The sequence below is a fragment of the Seriola dumerili genome, unplaced genomic scaffold (genome assembly GCF_002260705.1).
Source record: "Seriola dumerili isolate Sdu_G_001 unplaced genomic scaffold, Sdu_1.0 BDQW01000783.1, whole genome shotgun sequence".
In the NCBI taxonomy this organism is placed as follows: Eukaryota; Metazoa; Chordata; class Actinopteri; order Carangiformes; family Carangidae; genus Seriola; species Seriola dumerili.
The window spans coordinates 300,942-327,444 of NW_019175038.1; the positions used below are offsets into that span (position 1 = coordinate 300,942).

At 44.5% G+C, this 26,503-nt stretch overlaps 1 protein-coding gene across 1 annotated transcript in view; it reads left to right on the forward strand.

Moving 5' to 3' along the window:
- The first annotated feature begins 1,448 nt into the window (after positions 1-1,448).
- The window catches only part of LOC111236935 (2-oxoglutarate dehydrogenase, mitochondrial-like), a 36,672-nt gene continuing 11,617 nt past the window's right edge, over positions 1,449-26,503 (forward strand). Inside the window, exons 1-5 of the mRNA XM_022765856.1 lie at positions 1,449-1,535; positions 4,376-4,781; positions 7,817-8,008; positions 10,586-10,688; positions 13,698-13,742. Of these exons, the coding sequence (XP_022621577.1) occupies positions 4,542-4,781; positions 7,817-8,008; positions 10,586-10,688; positions 13,698-13,742 (580 nt within the window). The 5' untranslated portion in view covers positions 1,449-1,535; positions 4,376-4,541. The remainder of the gene's footprint in view (positions 1,536-4,375; positions 4,782-7,816; positions 8,009-10,585; positions 10,689-13,697; positions 13,743-26,503) is intronic.

A 26,503-nucleotide genomic window follows, 5' to 3' on the forward strand; every position in this document is an offset into this window, starting at 1 on the left:
TTAACCTGGCCCCAGATGTGCAGTGTGGTAATGAGATTAAACACAAATTAATTCAGGAATATGTGACAAAACTGAAATATTAAACATTATAAGACTTTGAAGACTGTCAAATCATGTTTTTCTCAATGACAAAGTTGTGTCTGCTTTCTTTCTCTATGATCTACCCTCTGGTTTGTGGATCGAGACAGATGTTTATTTTGATGAATATATAACATTATATTATGGATTTGGAAATGTAGAAGGGAGCAACTGACCATAGAGAGCCATCAGAGTCTATAAAAGCACACACCTGTGGATCATGTGATGAGCGAGCCTGAAGATGACACAATGCAAACTGCGTTACTTTTAGATTTGTAATCATGTGACTCATTTAGTCGATGTTTCATGTCTGAGAGAAAAGCTTGAGCTGGAGTTTTCAGGGGCTTTAAAATTTTAATTTGACCTGAGGCTTCTTTTCAGTACAATGTCTCAAGAACAGGTGATAAATCAGGACCCACTCTACTAAACACATTTTCAGTTGAATTAGAACAAACCAGTTTGCACACAGCAAACCTGGAGCTTTTTGGCCTCCGTGCTACATCAGTAATTAAATCTCACAAATGACTGGCGATGGACGGATCAATACTCAAAGTACTGATACTATCAATACTAGGTCTTGCTTTGAGTATTGATGCTAATGTAGAGGATTAATACAAAAATCTATTGTTTGATTTGTTTTTATATTTTTACTATTTAAAGCTCCCCTCCAGACATTTAAAGAAAACAGGATAATTGTTATATATACTAATAATTGTTCATTACCTCATTAATGTTCATTTTTAAAAACATTTATTTTTTATTCCGGACTCTATAAATATGTAGAAATTTTTAATCTTAAACAGTTTAACATATGGACACCAGATGCCTCTTACATCACTCTGATTGGCTTCTTACTAGTTGTGATGTCATAAATCAATGCAGGTACATCCAGGTGTTAAACTGAGACTTAAGGTGAGCTCAGACAAACTTTGTTCCTCCAGCAGATGAAAGTGAAAACAAATTTTGATGCACCAATTTTTAAATTTTAAGTTAAGCAAAAAGTAATTTTGGTGCAATTTCGAGTCAACTTTCCACTCACAATTGTTAGAGCTGATACCACATTTATAGGGAAAAAAATGAGTTTAAATTTCTAAACAAATGCAAAATAGAAGTATTGATCATCTTGATTAGAGGCCTCATATTTCATACTTAAATATCAAACATATTCAAATAGTTAAAGCCTGAATTGTTTTCATTTTATAATATATTTTATTATTTATTATTATTACTATTATTTATTTTTATGTATTTTGATTTTGTTTAATTCATTGGACAAAAAACTGTAGTGAGACCGCCACCCCCCCCGTCTAGTGCGTATGACGTCAGCACCTTACGTCACTTCCACGCAGGCCTCGCTTCCAAGCTCCGCGCCCCGAGCTGTCATCGTTTCACCGGGAGAGGCGAAGGGCATCCGGGATACCGGCCGAGAGGGGACCCGTTGACACGCTTTTCTCGAGGTTAGTAACCGGGATTTGAGGTTTTTTCCACGGGGAGATGGTCTGCTCTGCTCTATGACACGGAGACACATTCTGGTTTCAGTTTGAAGATGAATTAAAAAAACAACCGTCAGGAGGGATTTGAGAAAGACGAAACCTGTTAGCATGTTAGCCGCGTGCTAGCTAACACAGCCCATCAAACTAACGGAACCGTTAGGGCCTGATCGTCGGTCCAAACATCTGCAAAAACTGTTGGTGCTTGGGGAAAACTAAGACTCACTCAACTGAAGAAAAACGCTGATTTTTAACCATCAAGTTAGCTTCTTTAAGAGAACTCAGTTAGCACCTGTTTAGCCGCTAGCCCAACGTGCTAATTGTAATAATAGAGAAAGTAGAGGCATTTCGGTCAAACTAGCCGGCTAATTACACAACCCAGCACCTTAACGCCGTAGCTAACCATGCAGGGTAACAACCAGCGCTCTTTTGAAACGCTTAAACGTTCAGTGGGAATAATTTTACAATGTTTTGAAGAAGCAGGCAGTCATTTTCGGGAACTCATGACTTGTGAAAGGACAAAGTGACGGACAGTTTGCGTGTCTAATAAAAACCCGCAGAGTCCAATTTCTGGGCGGGATTCTTCTCGGGCAGCGAATCCGGAGGAGCGGTAGGCAGGTGGAGGGCGGGCCCGGGCCGGGGTGAGGGACGGGAGAATGGAGGCAGGGAGTGGAGACTCAACAAGGTCAAAACACAAACCACAGCTGAGGCGACACATGAGGACTCAGCGGATGTTTCTGAGCCTCGTCGCGCTGGAAATAACCTGAGTTAGAGTTTTGGTGTTGGGATTAACGTCTTCTGAGGGCTCCTCCTGAACTTTAACTGCTTCTGTTCGCCATGAACACGCCGCTGGTCGCAGGGACAGAGAGCAGGAGTTCAGCAGTTGTGGGAGTTCACTTTGAACGCAGCAACATTTGGCAGATTTCTCATACTAAAGGCACAAACCGGTGACCTCACTGTGACCTCACTGTGACCTCAAGTGATGAACAGGTGTCTCAGCAGATGTAACCACTCAAGGGCTGCAGCTAACCAAACTTATTTACATTAAACATCCATCTCCTGATCATGTTTTTTAATTAATCCATTGGTCTATAAAATGACAGACAGTAGTAAAAACACTCAGTGCAGCTCTGAACTACTGGTGTGGTGTTCACTGCTTCCTTTACCTGAACTGGAGGTCACCACCTGACATTAGGGCTGCAACTAATGATGATTTTCATTGATTTGAATGATACAGTACTGCGCTTTAGATGCTAAATATCTGCACAGTATCATCAGGAGGCATCTGATCGATCCAGATTCATTCTGCAGCAGGAAAGTGAGTCAATCAGCCAGAGTCATAATCTTCTCTTTGTCTCATCGCTGCACATTCATGAAAACAACACATTTTTCCTTAATTGGGCAGGTTGAGATAGTTTAGGCTCCTTTTTTTAATAATAATAACGTGTGAGGTGGAAGGAACAGGTGTAAACAGGTGATCTGAAAACAACAGGAAGTCAGTTATTGTAGTGTGGCTGATGGATCAACAGCTACAGCAGCAGTGGGAGTCGAGGTTTGCGGCTTTAAACCTTTTTGGTCTCAATAGCTGCAATTTGTGTCAATATCATTGACATGTCGTCGATACCAAATTCAATACCACTGCAAAGGGAAAAAACACTGTGCGAACACACAGTAACACACTCCTGCAAACAATAGGTGTGGAAGCAGTGGTTCCAGTTGACCAACAATGAACATGTTGATGATATGAAGTGACTCACTCAGACTCACTCAGCCTGAACTCTGTGTGCAGATCCAGGTGTGTGTCTTTGAGCTGCGAAGACAAGTCTGAGTTGTTTTCATTTTTCATACTGACTTTGGGTTTTCTGTAATTTGTCCCTGATGATCCTCAAACTCAAAATATCTCCTCACACGATTCTAACAGCACCTGCTGCTGCACCTGCTGCTGCACCTGCTGCTGCACCTGCTGCTAAACCTGCTGCTGCACCTGCTGCTAAACCTGCTGCAGCCATTCCACTTGTTGGTACAGTATTGTTACAGTGTCTGCTTTCCTCCTTCTCCTTCTTCTTCTTCTTCTTCTCCTTCTCCTTCTTCTTCTTCTTCTTCTTCCTCCTCCTCCCGATGTTTGACGTCAGACCAGAACATTTGTGGGGTTGTTATGCTGCCATCTTCAGTCCTAGAAGAATCACATGTTGTAGCTGTGGTACAGTAGAAGAGCAGATCATGTAGAGCTGGGTGATTAATCAGATTTTTTGTTGTCTTCCGACGATTATAAAAACAAGATAATCAAGATAATGAATATTGTGCTGCAATCTGTTTCGCAACAAATTTGATCCTCATCCACTTAGTTTCTGCGTACATTAGCAACGTACGTCAGTTTGCTGATTCAGAAACTTTCTGTTTTGAAATCTTTTTCTTTTCTTTTTCTTTCTTTTTTCTTTTTTTTTTTTAAGTTCAATAGATGAGTCGTGTTTCCAAAGTAAACGAGTAATCGTGTTAAATATAAATAATCCTGATCTCATTATTGATCAAAGTAATTGTGATTCTGATTTTTGTCATACTGGAGCAGCGTCACCTCTCCAGGTGTTTGTGTCTCTTACTGAAGGTTCAGTTCTAGTGACGTCCATTGTTGTAACTCAGTCGAACCTGAACACACACATGAAACACTCAGCTTCAGTGTGAATCACATTTTCCATGTCGTGGTTCCCTCTGATGATCAGCTTCAGTGACCATGAAAACTTTGTTACGATGATCTGCCTTCTTGTCTCTCTCCCTCTGTAACACAGTCTCTCTCTCTCTCCCTCTCTCAGTGGACAGATACACCAGTGGACGGTGGGCGTTCCCTTCATCCCTCTCTGTCCTGGGTCTGACCTCCGTGGACTTTTACTTCCTGTTTTCGTTCTGAGGTTGAGGACGTCCGTCCCGTCGGGACTGACCACCACCACCGTGTGTGTGTGATAACTGTAAGGACTGCTTATGCATCGTTTAAGGACTTGTGCGGCGCGGTTGCGTCCGCTCACCGCCTCGCAGGCGGCTCAGACTGTCGGCCAGCAGCGGCCAATCACAGTCGCCTCCACAGGCGGCACAAGGACGTTTCAGCCAATCAGGTGCTACTCGGCACCGGTGGCCTCGGAGCCGTTCCTGAACGGGACGAGCTCCAACTACGTGGAGGAGATGTACTATGCCTGGCTGGAGAACCCCAAGAGTGTTCACAAGGTAAGGAGCAGTGGAGCCCCCTGCTGGGCGGAGGAGAACAGGAACATCACATCCATCATGGAGGGTTCATGGGTCATAAAGGCAACTGGAAAATAATGCTGCAGTATTTCTGTGAGGATGGGAACGATACACACGCACTGTACATGTGTGAATATATCCGTCTACACACACACACACACACACACACACACATTGACTCTCTGAGTAATCATGAAAAAAACTCAATTTCCTTTTTGAATAGAGAAGGAGAAGAGAAATACATGAAGGTGACAGAGTGGGGAGAGGTAGCGCCCCCTGAAGGGCTGGGTGAAGGTGGGGGTGTATCTGTGACCTGTCTTCAGAGACACAAACTCATTTTAACGGAGTCGTAAAGGACGACCGGGCTAATAATAGCTGGCAGAAGCTCAGTCACATGACAGTTTTACTGTGTGAAGGGAGAGTGAAGGAGGCCCAACAGTACATTTTAAAAACACTCCCTCACCTTTAACCAGGTGGGTTTGTTAGTTTTAGTGATCAGTTTCTACAGGATTATCAGTTAGGAATAAGTTTAAACTGTGTGTGTGTGAGCTCAGCGCAGAAGAAAACCTCAGGTTACACTCACCTAACCTGCAGCTAACAACAGGAACCAGGACGTGGTTTACCCATGATACTGCTTCGTTAACTGATAAACAAACCCAGTGTCGGGTTAGTTAGAGGTAAAGATCTATTACCTTTCTCCTGTTTTTAACGAATGGAACATGGAAAACAAGAGAGATTAGAAAATATAAAACAATAAAAGACAATATTTTTGATACAGAACAATTATAAACCACATGAGAGGTTTTAAACTACACCAGCAGAGAAGAAGAAAACGGCTTCTTCTTCTTCCTCTTTTAGCTGCTGCCACAGCCGACCATCCTGCTGCATCACACATTTAACTCGGCCTCCCTGACGCAGCCCTCCCATGTGACCGGGCTCAGACCCGACACTGTCAATATTACACTGGCTTGTAAAGAAATATAGATTACAGTTTTAGTAAAGAAATGAAAAGAAAAATAAGAGGGGAGTTGTTGATAACCCTCGTTAATAAACATTAATCTGTGTGTGTGTGTGTGTGTGTGTGTGTGTGTGTGTGTGTGAGAGAGAGAGAGAGGTTTTATGTTACATGTCACAGTTGTTATGTAACGATCAGACAGTGTGACCTTGCTGTTCGTAGCTTAGCAAACTAGCTGGAAACTGCAGAGCAGGACACTTACACAACACACACTCACACACTGAACATCTTAGTGATAATATTGTTTAATAAACATAAGAATATGCTGATATGAATTGTAGTGTCCAGTGTAAAGTTAATATTAGTGATTGTCCCTGAACATCTCTGTTGACAGGAGAGTTAACGTGTGTTTGGATTAGTGGCGACAGAACAGGTAACACTGCAGTGTTGTTTCCATGGAAACATGAGGGCTGACGTGCTTGAACTTTTGTTCAACTTTCCCAGGATTCAGTTCATTTAGCCTCCAGTTCCTGGTTGGAATCGTTAAGCTCTGACGCTAACGAGTCTCTTATGAGACCTTTAATATCTCCTGGTTTTTTTCATTAGCACTGACTGATGTAGAAAAACAGGCGGGTAACAAAGTGAGAGACGTCAGGAGCAGTCGATTATTATCAGCTGTAGCTCATTAATGTTAATTAATGTGAGGCTTCAGTTAATGAGCTGCTGACATGACCAAAGAGTGAAGTGTGTGAAGACACATCACTCTGTAACTTCTCTCTACGGCAACATCTGCATGACTACGATCTTCGTCCAGACGAACGCCTGAAAACATGTCACATGACCCTTCACTACACTGAGCATGTGCGAGCCGGTGAAACAGGAAGTAGATTGTCTCCTCAGCAGAGACAGTTGTAGCATTAAAACAGCGACTGTAAGTGAACAGCAGCTGCAAAGACAACAAGGTCAGTAACAGTCATTCATCATCATGTTGTATCACCACTGGTAGTCCAGGCTGATGACAGCCAATCAGGAGAGACCGTGGGTGTGACCTCATCGTTTACAAAGGTCTCACTTTCTGTCCAGACTACAAATACCCAGAATTTTCAAAATAAAACACAACCCCACTGTTTTCAAAATAAGACAGGTCCAGCAGAGTTTCTGAAAGTCTCTGGTGCTCTAAAATGAAGCCCGAGACCGTCAGTGAGCTGTGTGTCTGTGGTTCAGCAGAGGGGAGATATATCAGTCTCACTCACCCTGTAAAAGTTCCACTCGGCCGACATGATGTTTTGTCTTGGCGGCCGGTCAGTGGGAGGCGGGACTACACTACACAGCGCTTCTCTCAGACGCAGACACCAGAGTATTAACCACAGCAGTTTGAAGGTGATCGGTGACTGGGAGCATTAATTCCCATCTACCCATCACATATCTTTAATGAAAGACTTCCGGTCAGTCGGGGTGTAGCTGCTGGTCCAGATGTGGTCTCAGTCCTCTAGTGAAGACTGAGGCAAATGTGCTGAAGAGCTGAAACATTAGGAGGCTGCAGAGAGAGAGAGAGAGAGAGAGACATCTGGGCTGTGTTTCAGAATCTCTTTGATTGTGGCAACAAGATGTTTATGGACAGAGTGAGTGACTCATGAGTGAAGAATGAGCTGAATGACGTGACGCTGAAGCAGAAGAGTTCACTGCTCTGTGTTACTACAGCTTGAACACTGGTGGAGCAGGTGACTGAGCTGCTCTCAGCTGGAGAACACTTCCTGTCCTGTTACCTGTTCACCTCTGAGCAGACTCAGACTGAGGCTGTGGCCCCAGCTCTTTGTCTCCTTCCAGTCTGAGTCCGACACACTGCAGTGAACTGTCAGGAAGTCAAGTTCTCCCGGTGGTCGACAGGCCCGGTGCTAGTGACGTCACAGAGGCGACGTCCATCTTTATTTACAGTCTGTAGTGTAATACCAGGCCAGTGTACATAATGTTTATATGCATTAATGACCGCACAATTATTGATTCCTCCTCCTCCTCGCCCCTCCTCCTCCTCCCCCTCCTCCTCCTCCTCTCCCTCCTCCAGTCGTGGGATGTGTTTTTCCGGAACGCCAACGCTGGTGCTCCTCCCGGCGCCGCCTACCAGTCTCCTCTAGGTCTGTCTGCGGCGTCGGGCCTCGTCGCTCCTCAGCTCTCCTCTCTGGTTGGAGCTCAGCCCAACGTGGAGAAGCTGGTGGAGGATCACCTGGCCGTCCAGTCCCTCATCAGGGCCTACCAGGTACACACACACACACACACACACACACACAGTGATGCCACCTTCCTCCAGCAGGAGTCACTTCAGAGGTTTCCCAGACATTGATTTATTTTAGGTGCCTATGATATCAACACTGACCACAACATATAATTTATTCATAAATATACGTGTATATATATATTTCTTAAATTTATATTAAAATTGTGTATAATTTAATATTCATTTAAGAAATGTAATGAAGTTAATTCTAGGTGAAACACAAAGTTGAACTCAAGATTCAGAGTTCGTTGATGTTTGAAAACAGAATCATGAAACTGACAAATATTTAATTTAGTTCAGTTTGATTTTATCCATAAATTGTAGATGATCCATAGATGCATGTTGTGATCTTTAACTTGTCTCTTCCTCCAGACCGTCCTGTAACATGGAGCTCAGTAGAGACACTGTCTAATTACTGAAACGCTTTATGCTGTCTATGATATTTTACTGCTATTTGTTAATTATGATAATTAACTGTAACTATTTCTGTTGTTATAATGATTCTCATTTTCTTATTCATTTCTTCTATTGATATAAAACGTAAACACAGTTCTAGTGTGTATAAAGTCTTGATATGTTTGATGTAGAATGATGTAGTTTAGAGTTTCTCAACCTTCACATGGAGTCATGTGACCAGCAGATACTAGATGAATATATGACGGATGTTTGTGTAATAGTTAAAAAAGAAAATCTGTGTTATTATTAAAGATTTCTGTTTATAATCGAACATGAATTTACTGAACTGTTCCATCCACAAATTCACATGAACTCTAGACACGTTAATGATTTGTTGTATACTCATGAAAAGGTTGAGAAACCCTGAGAGATGATGTGGCGAGGAGAGGTCTTCACAGGTCACACACATCTGAACCAAAGAACAGATGTTTTTATCTCTCTGTCAAAGCTCGTGTAGAAAACACAACGCCGCGTTCATCCCTTTAAATGACCAACGTCTCTGGAGGCAGGAGCTGATGTCAGCTGTGAAATGATGATGACGGCTGAAGGAGGCGATAAAACAAACTTAGTTCATCATATTTTTATCAAGTTAATTCCAAAAATAAATAAATAAATCACAGCAGCTCGTCTGAAGAACACACGCTTTGTGTCTGTGGCTGCAAATAACAATAAAGTCATTTTCCAGCTGGTGTCATGAATTAACTTCATGCTACAGATGCATGATGGGAGTAACAGTGACTGATACGTAGATTGGTTATGGCCGTAGCAATATGATAACTGATGTTATTTTTATTATTACAAATTTAAATTTAAAGAAGAAAACATTCTTAATTTAAAGGTTGATTTTTCTAATACACTGTCATGACAGCGAAGCAGTGCGTCTCAGTCTTTTCACATCAGCGACACGAAGTAGGTCACAGAGCTGATGAGACTGTTTTCTTTTAGATGTTTTATTAGAGAAACTTCTTGAAACTTTGATTTATTTATTTGGATCCCCATCAGCCTCCACCATGGTAGAAACTACTGTAATGTAAATGAAAATCAAAGGCAGGAAAAGGAGCAAGAAAATAACAACAAATACCAACAGTTAAACTACTAATAACAGTAACAGTGACAGGTACCCACGCTTCATCTGAACTCTCAGTAAAACATAGATACAGATCAATAAACAGTGCTAACAGTAAGACACTGTACACAGTCACCAAGAAGTTCTTCATGAATTAGATTAATTAAAACTTGAAATATAGTGCAGATAGTTTACTCCCCTCGTTGCTTGGGACCTGCAGAAACCATTCATTAGAATAACTGGACACACTGAAGCTCCTGAACCGTGAAACTGTGTCACAGTCCTTCATTGGAACAATGAGAACAATTGAATCTTCTGACTCATCGGCCAATAACATCGTTACTGTCCCTTTAAGGCAGCAGCTGAACTCTGTCAGGTGTTATGAGTGGACCTGTGAAGCCCTCCAGGTGTCAGTGCTCTCTTGTGATAACCAGGTGTGTGTGTGTGTGTGGTGTGTGTGTGTGGTGTGTTTAGGTGATGGGGCATCATAATGCCCTGCTGGACCCTCTGGGAATCAGCTGTGTGAATTTTGATGATGCTCCGGTCAATACCGGCTTCCAGGACGTCGGTGAGAGCGCCACAACAAAAACAAACAAGCAAAGCCTGTGGTGTTAATGCTGCTCCTCCCTCCCACCCTCCCTCTCTTCTCTTCTTCTCTCCTTCCTCTTTATGTCAAATCTCTTCCTTTCTTTCTTCTTCTTCTCCTTTTCTGCTCTCACCTTGCTCCTGTCCGACGCTCTGTCCTCTCTTCCTGTTTTTGTGTCTCGACGTTGATCTTCCTGTTCTTTCTCTTTTCCTCTATCTCTCCTTTCTTTTTCTCTCAACCCTCCACTCCGACTTGCTTCTCATCCACTCACCCCTCCACATCCTCCCGCCTCTCTCTCTCTTCCCCTTATTTCGTTGCATCCTGTTTTCTCCTCATCCCTCCTCCTCCTCCTCCTCTTCTTCACCCTCTCCTTCATTTCGTTCAATCCTCCACCTCCTCCTCCTCCTCCTCCTGTCCCGGGTGGGCTCTGTGCTGTTGTCACTCCTTGTAGATCCGAGGGCACCATGTGGCCCAGTTGGACCCCCTCGGCATCATGGACGCCGATCTGGACTCGTGTGTCCCCACTGACATTATCACCTCCTCCGACAAGCTGGGTGAGGAGATAACCCCTGTAGAAACCCCCGTCTCTTTATTTCCCCCGGTCTGCCTCGCAGTCCGGCTGCTTCTGGAACTCACCGCTGGTCGGGGGCGTTTGTTGCTGAATGTCTCTGAAACTTTGTCTTGAGCTGAAACCTCGTTGTCCACAGGAAGCTTTGTGAAACTTCCCGTGGACACTGAATGTTTCTGGAAGTTTGTCTTGAACTGAAGCCTCTGCGAAAACTTCTCCAACATTCTCATATACGTGAATATTTCAGAAACTTTCTGGCTCATAATCAAGTCAGTTATCTGAAGGTCTGGACCTTCTCTTTCATATTATTAACAGACACACAACTGTTTGCCACAGTGGCGAGGAACTACTTTCTTTTAAGAGGCAGAGACAGACTCAGGGTGGGCGGGGCCATCTGCCTCGACCGGGTGGGTTAGGAGAGAGAGAGCAGAATGATGAAAATAATGAGAGTTAATTACTAGTAATTATTATTTCTAATAAATGTAGCAGCAGGTGTGAAACAGGTGGAAGGGGGGGGTTAGAGAAGGAAGGAAGGGAGAGAGAGAGGCACTCAGCCTGGGCGTTCATGTGTCTGAGGGAAAAAAAAGTCTGGATTGTTCTTGTATATGACGAATGTTTCTGAAACTTTCTGTAATGGAAACTAACCCTGACATCGTCCTCAGCTACTGGGAATAATCGTGATGTTTTCATCACCTACAACAGTTGATTAGTCCGTCTGGAAACGTCTAAATCCTTTAATCTCAACTTTAAAATTAACTTCAAATGTTTCCGAAACTTTCCTGAAAACTGGAAGATTGAAACAGACCCCTCCCACGAAACATCCTCTGAGTGTCGCTTCAGGCGCTGCAGCTTCTTCATCTGAATTGGATTGAAAAGAGCGAGTAGGAGGAGATTCTGCTGTGATTCTGTATTTTATTTTCATTGTCAGAAAACCTGGTGCAGACCAAACCAACAGCACTTCAGACTTCCCTCCTCCGTCTGTGGCTCTCAGCTCATTGGTTCTTTATGAACAAGATCATTTTTAAAAACACTTCACAAATATATCGTTTCATTAAAAAGTACAAACAGCTGCTCACTCTAGTTCTTATCAATCACAGGAGGAAGTAGAGCGTTTATTGGGGACTATTTTCAGCAGCGGATTAATCCACATTTGGTGCTGTAGTGAGTGTTTGGCGCAGCAGGAGGGTGTCGATATAAACTACAGTGTGTGTGTTGGTTTGCGTCTGTACATGAGATTTATTGACAAGAAGAAAAGAACCAAACAGCTTCACCAGACTTGAATCTTTTCTGAGGACTGACCGTAAAAAACTTTTAGACTTTATCAAGAAAAAATAAGACGTGTAGAGTTTGTGAAACGGTTTTAGAGACGACTTCAGTGTCAGTGCAGAGACACAGGTCAGGGGTCAAACACTAACACCAGCATTATATTACTGTTACCAGTTGTTTTATTGCTTGGTGGAAAAGCAAACCATCACTGCTGAGCTGCTAGCTCTGTGCTAGCTCTGTGCTAACCCTGTTGATGCTCTGGACTCAGCAGCTGTCGGTTGTTGGGGAAACCTGCTGCTGAAGTCGTCGGACGTGTTTCAGCCGCAGCCTCAGTAGTTTGTTGTGTGAGAAAACTCCGGCTGTGTTTGTTTCTGTCGGCTGCTCGCTGTAGAGACGATCGTGGACCAGAAAACTCTGTCACCACTGTTTTGAAACGGAAAGACAAGATAAGGTCCCCAAAATAAAACCTCTCCTGTTCTTCAACCGTTGCAATCACAGTCATCACCCTGAGCTCCTCTGACAGGAAACTCTTTATATTTTACATCCAAACCGTCAGAGTGAGCAGGAGAGACACTGATCCACTGTTATAGATACGATATGAATGACATTAAAGGGAATCTCAGGCCTGAAGCAACTGTGTGTCAGCAGCTGCTGCAGTGATGAGGAGCCTCAAAGGCTTTGCACAGAGAGAATCAGCTGTAATTTGTCAGGGGGTCACAAGCCAGAAGAGCTTTAATAACCACTGTCCCGTGACAGAGAGGCTATGTTCAAATAATCCTCCATGTTTTTAAATGTGTTTCCAGTCAGTCTAAAGTCAGTTTCCTCAGTCAGTCGAACAGTAAATGTCGTCCTGGTGGCTCAGCTGGTAGAGCAAAAAACTTTTATATATATTTTAATTTAATTTGAATCTCTCTCTGGATTCAAGCCAGACTGAATCAACTGTTATCATGTCAACAGTCAACATCTGTTAATTCCCAGTTGTTGATTCTCTGGACAGGAAGTGCTGTTTTGTTGTTGTTGTGTTATCAGACTGGATGATGTAAATATATGAGGACCTGGTCTGTCTCTACGTCTCTTACTTCCAGCTCTGTTCGTTCTCATCACCGCTAACAGCCTCCAGCTTCAGCTGCAGCCAGTTTTATGACTGGAACCTGTGGAGTTTCAGGGGCAGACTGTGAAACATATTTTGATACCAGACACTCTGGTGTGTGTGTGTGTGTGTGTGTGTGTGTGTGTGTGTGTGTGTGTGTGTGTGTGTGTGTGTGTGTGTGTAGACAGTATTTAAAGTTTGTAGTAAAAACAGAGGACGTCTGTGTTGTGTTGTGCGTTCCTGCAGCTCAGGATTCAGTCCTGTCCTGCTGTAGTCAAGGTAACCTGTGCAGAATGGCTTCCTGTTTGGGAAACCCCTCAGTGTGGGTTGGTTGTGGTGTTGCTTCTGTATCAAGGACTATTTAACCTCAGCATGGTGTCAACTGCATCCTTCAGTCTCCACCACTTCAGTCCAAATTGAACCTTCTCCAAATCACCTCGACGTTTTCTGTAAATGTTAGAGGTGGTGGCGACGTGGAGATGCCAGGGCCGGTGCTTCACCCTGTCGTAGCTGTAGTCTGTCGGTGTTGTCGTTGGTGTCAAGTGGCCATGGGTGTCAGGTCTGAATGAGAGGTAGATCACTAACAGTGTCCGGGTATCTCTCCTTTTGCTGCCCCCCCCCTGCTGGTGACCCCTCCAGACGTGGCGGTTTTCAAGGAGAGGCTGAGAATCCTCACGGTAGGAGGTACGAGCAACCACGACGACGCTGGTGTGTCACCGCGCAGTGCTGCCAAGCCAGTAGTTCCTCTTCCGTAGACTGTCTTCACTGCTGCAGTGTGCAGGTCACACCTACAGGAAGTCCAGGAAGTGAGAAACAGATGCTGCTGGATCTGCCTCTGACGTCCTGAGCTCCTGTCGAGGTCTCTGCACCGGAGGGAGGAGACGGAGATGTTTCACTCGGTTCAGTGTCTTTCCTTTAGTTCAGACTGTTCCAGGAGTTAAAGAATGGTCGCCGCTGCTCAACATGTGTCTCAATAATAGAAGTAACGATAATATAAACATGAAAACTAAGAGCAGAGTTTAGTGTCTGTACACACATTATTTTGGCATGTGACTTAAAATGTTAGACACTTCTTTTACTGGAATATTTTCCGGGTGTCTTTTAGTTTTCTGCATCAGGTTCAGGCTGTCACAGCGGGTGCTTCTGATTCGTCTCCACACGTCCCTCACCTGTGTTGTCTCCTCCTTTCTCAGAGATGCAAGGAAAAGACTTTCTCCCTGATACATGGGAAATGATTTGCAGCTTGAAATGTAACTGAGGCAAATCTATTTGTATAATCACATTATCACACACAGAGGTCACGCAGTGACAAAAATAGAAGTAAAAAGCAGAATAAAAACAAAGATTATGAAATAGATAGATAATATCTCATTAAAGTGCAAGATTAAAAGATAAAATGGCAGAGGAGAACAGAGAAGTTTGTAGCTTCTCTTTTAACAGTTCAGGCAGATTTGATCTGATCCATTGGGAGCTGGTTCCAGCAGGGGGCAGCATAACGGCTGAAACTCCCTGTTAGGAACGAGGATTCAGGTCGGAAGAAATCACACATGGACAAATCCTGATGAATTATGGGACAGAAAATGTTCCTTTGTTAATCAGGAGAACAGTAAACACAGATGAAGGAAACAAATCCACTTTAAAGGTTGGGAGTAAAATGACACGTTTATGGGTTCTGCAGCAGATCAGCTTCACCTGTGGAGCAAGAGGAGTTGATATGAGGCAAATTAGAAGCACCCGCCGAGTGTGTTTACACATCGTGTCCTTGATTCAGAAATCTGGAAATGTACTTGAGTTCTCAGAGAGAAAGTGGGATGCTGTGGCCTCTAAACAGCTGGTCCTGCTCATCGTGTTCACAGACACATGGTGGTGATGCAGTGAAATAAAAACAACAGCTGCCCAGTGTTTCCCCTCTGACTGTTCTTTCACCCGGTGGGGACAGTGTGTTGGTTTGGTGATGAAGCTCAGACACTGAACTACAGTGAAATATCTCTTCAGACCTCAGTACACAGGAGCCAGACAGATATATGTCCTCCATGCTGTTGGCAGCAGCTGTTGAATCACAGACTGCTGCCTCTCACCTCCTCTGAATGTCTCCTGTGGGCTCTGGTCTGTGCAGTCAGCTGTTAGCCTGTAGCTGCTAGTAGCACGTCGCTTTGTCCAGTAAACAGTAGAGCAGTTAGTAGATGAGATGAGAAACTTCACATGGAGCCGACAAGGTGGCATCAGAAGATCATTTTTATCTGTGGCCAAAAAAAGATTAAAAACTAAAGTTTAGGCATTAAAAAAAAAAGAAAATCATGGTTTCTACTTCAGGCATTAAAGTACTGTTAAAGTATTTATTAACGGCCAGAAAATACCTTTGTATGACATGACTGAAATGTTCAGCTCTTTCTTGTCCTCTGAACTGCAGGTTGTCACGTCACAGTTCCTGATGTTGCTGTCAGTGAGAGGAAACAGAGCGGTAGCATCCAGCCAGTATCAATAACTATTGTGTTATTGATCGAGGTGATATCTGCTGATAAAGGTGTAAAATGTAAAAGAGACAGGTGTTAAAGGTGTTACATGAGACGGCTCTAGGTCAGGTGAAGGTTCTGGATCAGAGTAAAAATACACTCTTCACTAACACTGTACATTAGTCAGTCAGATAGATGCGAGTGGAGGATGAGCAGGTGAATCAGTGATGTCATAGATCATGTGATGACCTGTAGACTGCTGTGGCCATGGATTTAAAAAGAACCTTCGTCATGTCACCTGCTGGTCTCTCCGTGTTTCTCCTCCGACACTGGCTGAACGTCTCCTGTTGGTATCTGAGTGATGAAGTGTCCTTTACCCGGTAACACTGTTCACCTGTAGTGTAAAGGCCTGGTGGTAAATTTAAATCTTTTCCAAATGATCCGGCTTCATCTTTCAGCCATATTTTAATGTATAAATAAAATAAATAGAAAATGAAAAATGTTCATCACTCAGAGAACAAGTCCAGCCTTTGTGTTTAGCTTTAGTCTTTAGTCTGTTAGTTTGAAGCTCTCTCTCTCTCTCTCTCTCTCTCTCTCTCTCTCTCTCTCTCTCTCTCTCTCTCTCTCTCTCTCTCTCTCTCTCTCTCTGTCTCTCTCTCTCTGTCTCTCTCTCTGTCTCTCTCTCTCTGTCTCTCTATCTCTCTCTCTCTGTCTCTCTGTCTGTGTCTGTCTCTGTCTCTCTATCTGTCTCTCTCTGTCTCTCTCTCTCTGTCTCTCTCTCTCTCTCTCTCTCTCTCTCTCTCTCTCTCTCTCTCTCTCTCTCTCTCTCTCTGTCTCTCTCTCTCTTTCTCTCTCTCTCTCTCTTCCTCTGTTTTCTGCTTTGCTCCCATGTTCTGGGTTTCCACAGTTTTAGTCTTTACCTGCCTCAGCGTGCAGTGAGGTGAAGACAGGAAGAAGCAGCAGCACTAACAAACAGCAGCAGTCTAACCAGCTTTTCTCTCATCTGGCAATCAACTGCTGGTTTTAGAGCCTAGCACTGTGGCAGCATCCAGACACCTGACTGACACCCCACTGACACCAGACTGACACCAGACTGACACCAGACTGACACCTGACTGACACCAGACAGACACCTGACTGACACCTGACTGACACCTGACTGACACCTGACAGACACCTGACTGACACCTGACTGACACCAGACAGACACCTGACTGACACCTGACTGACACCTGACTGACACCTGACTGACACCTGACTGACACCTGACTGACACCTGACTGACACCTGACTGACACCTGACTGACACCTGACTGACACCTGACTGACACCTGACTGACACCTGACTGACACCTGACTGACACCTGACTGACACCTGACTGACACCTGACTGACACCTGACTGACACCTGACTGACACCTGACTGACACCTGACTGACACCTGACTGACACCTGACTGACACCTGACTGACACCTGACTGACACCTGACTGACACCTGACTGACACCTGACTGACACCTGACTGACACCTGACTGACACCTGACTGACACCTGACTGACACCTGACTGACACCAGACAGACACCTGACTGACACCCGACTGACACCCGACAGACACCCGACTGACACCCGACTGACACCCGACAGACACCGGACTGACACCGGACTGACACCCGACAGACACCCGACAGACACCCGACTGACACCTGACTGACACCCGACTGACACCAGACAGACACCAGACAGACACCTGACAGACACCGGACAGACACCGGACAGACACTGGACAGACACCAGACAGACTCCTGACTGAAATCTGACTGACACCTGACTGACACCAGACCGAGACCTGACTGACACCAGACAGACACCCGACCGAGACCTGACAGACACCAGACAGACACCAGACTGACACCCGACTGACACCCGACTGACACCCGACTGACACCCGACTGACACCCGACTGACACCCGACTGACACCCGACTGACACCCGACTGACACCCGACTGACACCAGACAGACACCAGACAGACACCTGACAGACACCGGACAGACACCAGACAGACTCCTGACTGAAATCTGACTGACACCTGACTGACACCAGACCGAGACCTGACTGACACCAGACAGACACCAGACAGACACTTATTGTTGTGTTCAATGGAAACAAACTGTTCAGGAAACAGGATTCATATCTGAAAACAGCTTCACCAGCACCAGCTTCTAACTTTGAAACTGCTTTTTAAACAATAAACTCACTGAGCACTTTATTAGGAACAACTGTACACCTGTGGATTCATGCAGTTATCCAATCGGCCAATCAGGAAGTGGGTAACTTCATATCAACGAACTAAAGTGTCAGAAACCTGGATATTAAATGAGAGTCTCAGAGGAACATTTCAACATGAGGTGGATGACATGAACTGAGGAAGTACCCAGCGTTAGTGAGGTGTTCCTAATAAAATGCTCACTGACTGTTTGTGTTACAGAAAGTGTCTCTGAATCGAACTGCTTCAGTAAATCAGCGGATAATCCTCTGCAGCGTGAGCGCCTCCATGAGGCTGTAACATTCAGTCCCTCTGTTGTCAGATCTTCACTGCTGCTTTGTTCTGAAGGTGGTCGTGTTGAGAGGCAGCAGTGAGTCCGTCCCCGTGTCCTCGTGTCCCCTCGCCATGTGACCTGTGTTACATAAAGTGTTGTGACTGTGTGTTTCAGAGTCAGACTGCCACTCTCAGTTTAGTGTGGGCTGCAGACGGAGCGGTAAACATCACAGACCTGTTTGTGCCTGAGGAGCTGTTTGTTGCTGTGACGCCTTTTATTCCTCCTCTCCTCCCTCACCACCTCCCCTCTGACGGGAGGAGGAGGAGGAGGAGGAGGAGGACGGTGACTGAGAAGCAGTGATCACTGTCTAATGTCCCGCTCTGCTTTTTGATTGGCTGCTTCTGTCGCTCGTGTGTTTCTGCTGTGGATGCAGCTCGTCACAGACATTTTATATAACCTGCTTCCTGATTGGCTGAATCAGCTGCGGGTATGCCAGGCTCGGCCTCTGATTGGCAGTTTTGAGTGGAAGGAATCTTTGAGGTGGTTGTGTTGTTGGATCTTAGGACAGGAAGTTAAAGTCGTGTTTCCCCCAGCGTCACGTTTACGACACAAACACACACACACAACACATCCTTCTACTCTCTCTCTCATCACTCCTCTCTCCTCCGTAACATCTCCTCTAACTCTCCCATAATCAGTGTGACGTTGGGAAATAACCGATTAAACGCCCATAACCCTCCACCACGTCACCCATGTTCCCACTCATCCATCGCTGCTGTCATGAACACATCGCCTCTCTCTCTGCGCTGAAGTGTTGAAGCAGGAAGTTTTCACGTCCTCCAGGAGACCAGTGCTGACACACAGGGGTCAGCAGAGGTCAACCAGTCATCAGCGGGCTCGTCCATGTAGAGGATGTGTGTCTGGGTGGCGCAGGAAGCTGACGGTCAGACGGTCTGATGATCCCTCTGATGTCAGCGGCATCAGAGGGATCATGTGCTCAGGGTCTCAGCAGCGCTTCCGTCACTTTAATTCCTCGTTACTTATCAGCTGATATAAACACTGACACTGATTCAGCTCAAGTTTCCTTAAATGAACAGATAGAATCAGACTCTAATCTGCATCTCCATCCATCATTATTAATATTAATCATCTAAACTGAATGGATGTCATCACAGATGAATTGAAGCTGGTGTTTCTGTCATTTATATCAATGATTATGATCAATCAGCTGAACGTAAACAGACCCCGCCCCCGACAGACCCGAGGATCATTAGACCTGATCCCGAACAGAGAGAGAACCCAAACACCAGCAGCAGCTTGATGCTGATCACTGAACAGCTGTGTAGGAAAAAGCGCTGCAGTAAAATAATAATGATAATGATAATAATGAAAAGTTTAAAGGCTGGACGGACTGAAGATGGCGCTCTCCTTTACCCGAAACATAACCAGGAAGTGGATTTGGGGGATGAAATTTGTTCCGGCACAATAATCGTTTTACCTCCATTATCACGTTTTCATAATCGTCGAAAGACAAAATCATAATCAAAAATCAAATGAGAAGAATCACGACGTCAGCTGGTTCCCTGAGGTTCTCCACCCTGCTGCCGTCCAGACCGGCTCCCCTACATCCACGAGACCAGGATCAGTCTGATCCAGACCTGCAGCGCCGCTCTCGTCTGGTTCTGTTTCCTTCTTGTTGAAAACCAGATCTGGCAGTTTGATGCTGCAGGTGTCGTCCTGTTGATCCACTCACCCTGGTTCTGTGATTTATCATCTTTAGATGGAGAGATTTTTTCTCCTAAATCTAAAGTTTTGCGGCTGAAATTTCTTTAAAAAATTGAAAAGTTTATTGGAGTTATGATGTTTGTGAACGACCAGCAGCCGTTCAGTGTGAGCTGGGTTTACCACAGAACAAACCTGAACCAGTGTCACCAGTTAAAGCATTGTTCTCCTCTCGTTCTCTTCTTGTCATCAATAATAATCAATTACAACATGTTCATCGTCTTCATCTGGACTTCTTAAACAGATCACACACTGAGGTCAAAGTCAGTCGGACACGACCGTCACAGCACTGTCTCAACATCACGCGTAAAGATCAATGCGCCTGTGTGGGAGCAAACTCAACGTGGATCCACTGTTTGGATCTGAAGCTAATAAAGAAACACACACACACACACATCACGCTTGAGTCACATTGCCACATACATAGCTGAATTTAGTTAACCAGATGTTTACACTTATTTTCATTCCCCAGCGACAGTCAGAGCGGCAGCCATTTTGTTTTCAGGTCATCCGTCCGTCCATCTCATTCTTGTGGTCACGATATCTCAGTAATGTTTTGAGGGAACTTCTTCAGATTTCAGAACATTCATCAGGAGTCAACGATGAACTGATTAGATTTTGGTGGTCAAAGGTCAAAGGTCAAGGTCACGGTGACATCACAAAACACAGAATTGGCCTTGTGAACGTGATATCTCCGTAATTTATTCAAATTTAGAAAAAAACTTTCATCTCGACTCAAAAGATGAACTGATTAGATTTTGGTGGTCAAAGGTCAAAGGTCAGTGTGACCTCACAAAACACTTTTTAGCCATAACTGAAGACTTCACAGCGACTATGACAAGATCTCACACCATTGGTTCATATTTAATGACTCTGGATAAACAGGATGTAGCGTGGAACTAGTCTGAGTGGCGGAGGGATACGACCACGAGGAGGAGATTGTAGTTTCTAGTTTATTTGTTCTCTGCTGCGCCTCACACTGCTGCCCCACAGAGTGAGTGTTGATGGCGATGAAGGAGAGAGAGTGACACGTTGTTGACAAGAAGAAAACTAAAACACCGTCCTCTGCTTTGAGAGTGAACCTGTGGATTAATGACACTAACCAAGTTTCTCTTGACTTTTATTCTCATCTCCTTATTTGTTTTGCACCCACGACTGACCCCCCCCTAAAAATCCCCACACGACATGTTTAACGGTGTCGGTTTTTCCTTCCATGTTTGTTCGCTGAGACATTTTCATCATGATCACTGTCTTTTTCATCTTGTTCTGCGTCTCTTGTGATTGTGCTCCTCCCATTCGACCGTCTTCACCTCTGCCCTCTTTTTTTTCTTCCATAAACTTGCCCTGCCTTTCCTCCCTCCTGTGGTGCAATCATGGGACGTGTAGGTTCACGGTCTGGATGACTCTGACATGGACAAGGTGTTCGCTGCCCACTACCACGTTCAATCGCGAGGTTAGAGAGCGCGCCTCCCTGAAGAGATATCACCGCCGCTGGAGGTAAAACACTCACAGATACGTTATTGATCACTGATTAAGTCGATCAGATTTAATGTCTTCAAGATGGTTTTATACCCATGAGCAACCTGGTTTCAGCCGGTCCTGCTCTTCCTGCTCACAACTAGTCATGTGACAAAGAATGTACAACAACGAAGTTCTGTTTCTTGTCCAGAGAACTTGTTTTTTCTTCTTGCCCCGGAAGGCCAGACAAGTTATTTTTCCATGATTCTTGTTTGTCAGTTTTGATGTTTGGGTGGATGCTGAATCTAGAGTGGATTGCAGCTGAATTCATAGGTGTTTGTATATGTTTGATGGTTTCTGATGATCGTTCAGTGGAGTTAGAGCCTAAGATTATTGTTAATTTTTGAAATAAAGAGTTTTGAATTAATTGTAGGTTCCCAGTCCACCCCCGCACTCCCCACCCCCACCCCTCAGTGCCTGACCTGTGGTGGTTTGTGGTTTCAGCTGGCGTACTGTCAATCACATTTCGGCGTGGAGTTCAATGTTTCACGACTGGAGCAGTGTGCAGTGGATCAAGACAGAAGTTTGAGATACAGCAGGAGTTTTGATGCAGTTTCACTTGGAGGAGAAGAGGACGCTGCTGACGCATGATCGCTCACCAGGTTTACAATGGTACACTGTTTAACATCTGATCAACAAATAAGTTAAACTCCTACAATACTGTTCACACACAGGGGGGGGGTAGGTGGCGCGGGGGGGGGGGGGGGGGGGGGGGGGGGGTGTTACACACTGCTTCACTGTTACACCTGTTCACACTGTTACCTGTTAATCAATTTGTTACAACTCTACATCACTGTTAGCACACTGTTACACAACTGTTAACACTTGTTACCTCTAACACATGTATACAACCTGTTACTGTTAACATCTGTTACACTGTTACACACTGTTTCACAGCTGTATTAACACTGTTAACACTGTTACCACTGTTAGACACTGTTACACCTGTTAGCAACTGTTAACACTGTTAACATCTGTTAACCTGTTAACACACTGGTTGCACACTGTTGACACATGTTTAACTGTTAACACTCTACACACTGTTACTCTGTTACAACACTGTTACACACTGTTAACACTGTTACACACTGGTTACAACTGTTAACATGTTAAGACACTCTACACTGTTTACCACTGTTTCCACTGCTTAACACCTACATGTTACACACTGTTACACCGACACTGTTTACACACTGCGTTATGCACACTTCTATCACCACCTGTTAAACACTCTAACCACCGTTACAATAGTTACACTTTACACACTGTTACACACTTCAACACACTCAACTGTTACCACTCTAACACTGTTACACGTACTGTTTACACACCTTAACTACAACTTTACACACTCTCACTTTAGCACACTCATGTTACACTGACACTTCACAACGTTTACACTGTTACACCTTTACACACTTGTTATTCACACTCCTGTTACTACACTGACATACAACTTACTACAACGTTACACACTGTTCAGACTGTTACACTGTTACACACTACTTTACATGTGTACCACACTGATTCAACACTACAACACTAACACTGTTACAACTGTTTACACACTGTTCATTACACACTGTTACACACTGGTTTACACACTCTACACACTTTAGACACTGTTTACACCCACTGATACATCATGTTACACCGTTTACAACACACTGTATACCATGTGTAACATTTAGCACACTCTTACACACTCTACAACTGTACACATTTAACACCTGTTACAGCATGAACGTTCACTGTCTACAACACTGTTACCAACTGTTACACATGTCCTTTTACACACTGTTACACACCTGTTACCACAGTTACACACTCTACACACTGTTACAACTGACATGTTACACACTTAACACTCTACCTGTTACAACTGTTAACACTGTTACCAACGTGTTACACATGTACACTTGCACTGTTACACCACTCTACACACTGTTACACACTGCTTACACACTGTACATGTTTACCATTTCCACACATTCCTCGTTACACACTCAACTTTACGTTACACACTGTTACACGTTCGTTACACACTACTACATCTACATTGTATACACACTATTACCATGTTACACACTTACCTTTACCTGTTACACCACTGTTTCTACACATACAACTTACAACTACACAACTGTATCACACTGACCTCTAACATGTTACACTTACACCATGTTACACTAACACTATCACTCTGCTTACACCTCTCACGTTACACACTGTACCTACACACTTTACCATTTACATTTAATGCTCTCAGAACCTGTTAGCAACTGTTAACATGCTACACACTGTTACACACTGTACAACCTCTTACACACTTTATCACACTGTTACAGACTACTGTACACACTTTACGACACTGTCACAGCACTGTTTACACCTGTTACGTACGCTTAGCAACTGTTTACACATGTTTACACACTCCACAGCTGTTACACCTGTATACACACTGTACACATCTTACACATCTGTTACAGCCTGCTTACAATCCACTCGACGTTACACCACTTACTCTTACCCACTTTTTACCACTACGCATTAGCTCCTACACACTGTTCAAACACTACCACGTGTTACACACAGTCACACTTACACCACAACATCGTACACATGTTACACCACCACTGTCACACACTGTCACACTACTTGACACACCTCTACACATCTACACACTGTTCACACATCCAGTCCACAACTGTTACACACTACATAAAATGTCACACCTTTCCACTCTGTCACCTTGTACTGTCTTCAGACGATGCAAGGATCTAGACTCGAGGTAACGATTAATATTAGCTACTTGTCACTTGAGGGAGGGGCTATGAGTGATCAGCACCACAGCAACGAAACTGTTACTGAGATAACTACACGCATTAACTGGCTTTCCCGCTGTAATGCCAAGCATCTTCTGGTAGAGAGGATCTGTGATACTAACACAAAAACTACACAACAAACTACACAACACACACAAACAACAACAACATAACGCACTGTCTCTGTTCAAAACTGTATACTATGAAGTTGACATTAGTTGTCTGTTTAACATTTCATTATGTGGTGTGTGTAACTGCTGTGTGTGTGTGTGTGTCGTGAGCTGTGTAGTACTGTGTGTATAGTTGTGTCTGTGTCTGTTGGGTCGTGTGTCTGCTGTCTGTGTGTCTTGTCTCGTGTGTGTGTGTGTGTGATGCCAAATCTTGTTAGGTGTGTGTGTGTTGTGTGTGTGTTGTGCTGTGTGTGGTAGTGTGTGTGTGTGCTGTGGTGTGTGTAGTGAGGTCGGAGTTCCTCCAGAAGAAGTGTCTGCAGAGAAGCGTTTTTGGTTCTGGAGACGGATGTGGTCATCTGTCCCAGCTTGAAAACACATTATGGATAAATCTCTGATGAACGGAGTGGAGAACGTTCATCATGCATGCTCAAGTAACACAGCATCACACAAACACACAACACACACCACACACCACAGGAGTCCCGCTGTGTGTACACTCACACTCATGTGTCTCAGGGGTCGTCTCTGAACGTCTTTCTGGCTAACGTGATCCGTTAAAGAGCTGGAGCAGATTTTCTGTCATTATTGACTCCAAAACTGGAAGCTGCTGATGAGTAAATGACTACATTAAACATCGCGCTGAATAACGCTGCTGCTGCACACAGATGAATCATCTAGCTACATGTCATTTTAAAGGAGCTATCTTAACTCTGCTAAATGCATGCATGGCTTTACGTTCATATAGCAGTACGGAAGCATCAAAATCCTTGTCCTGAGTTAAGAAAACAAACCACCACATTGTAGTTTAGCATGCTAACCAGCTACGCTCAGACTGTCTCCTCACTTTCTGATTATATATCTGGAACTCTAATAACACGTGTACCTGCGTCTCTGTGTCTCCACTATGTTTAGTACTTAGAACTGCCTTCTGCTGTGTGCCTTTTACTCCCTTCATCAGGCAGATGCGTGGCAATATCACGTAGAATAATCTGGATGATACCACCGTCGAATAAACCGCTGAATGAGACAGCGAATCACCCTGTCTCTGAGTGGCCAACCCCTCCCAACGCTGGAGGGCTGTGACCCCGTGAGCAGGGGAAGACAAAGGCCGAGCATTCTACTGTGGAGACACGACGCGGGAAAAGGTGAACCGACACACGACCGACAAAATGACTTGATGTCACAAACAATGAGGGAGCATAAAAAACAACAACAACCAAGCGCGTTTTTTTACCTCTCACTGTGTGTGGGTGTTCCTTTCCGTCTGTGTGTTGTGTTGTTGTGTGTTTGGTGTGTGTGTGAAAATGGTGTGTGTGTGGTGTAGGTTGGTGTTGTGTGCTGTAGTGATGCCTATCCTGCTCCATGGAAACGCAGCGTTTGCAGGTCAGGTATCGTACTACGAAACTTTCCAACCTGTCTGAATCTCTTGCCGTCCTACACAGCACTACGCAGTGCAACGTGTTTCAAAAACCAAATAAGAAACGCCATAGAATAACAGGAAGTGTAATCAGGAATAACAACGAGTCGCTGTGTCCGAGCCGTCGATCTTAGTGTTTACGTTCCAGTCGTGCACGTCTTTCCACCAAAGATCCTCTATGGCTCGAATCGTCTCCGTATCCCACACGTGGGTCGATCTCACCTTCCTATCTTCCACGTCAACGCCGAGACCCTGAGGCCGTCATTCTACGTCTGGCAAGGTGGCTGGCCGAGTTGAGAGAGCACTTCCAGAAGCGTCGGTGTTCAGACCTGCCGCTCAGTGCAAAACACCTGGTATAACCTGTTTCTAATACAATCGTGAGCCTGGAATCAAAAATAGTTCACCTGTGTTGTCAGTAGTGTGTGGTTGCGCCGCAGGTTGGTGTTCCGTCGGAATGCGGTCTACAACGTAGATGACGAGCCGATGTTCACTCAGCCAGCTGATGTAAACAAGATCAAGAAGCTAGAAAACACTGTTCGCAGAATACTATACGCTGAGAAACTGATCGCAGAAGGAGCAGGAGACCCAGGCAGTAACGAGTGACGCACACAACACACGACCGCACAACACAACACCAAGTGTACTTTGTCTAGGACTGGCAGTCGAAACCTGTGTGTGAGAATTGTTATGAGTGTGAAAGGTTCGCACTGCGGTTCAGAGCAAAGAAGAGAGACGATGG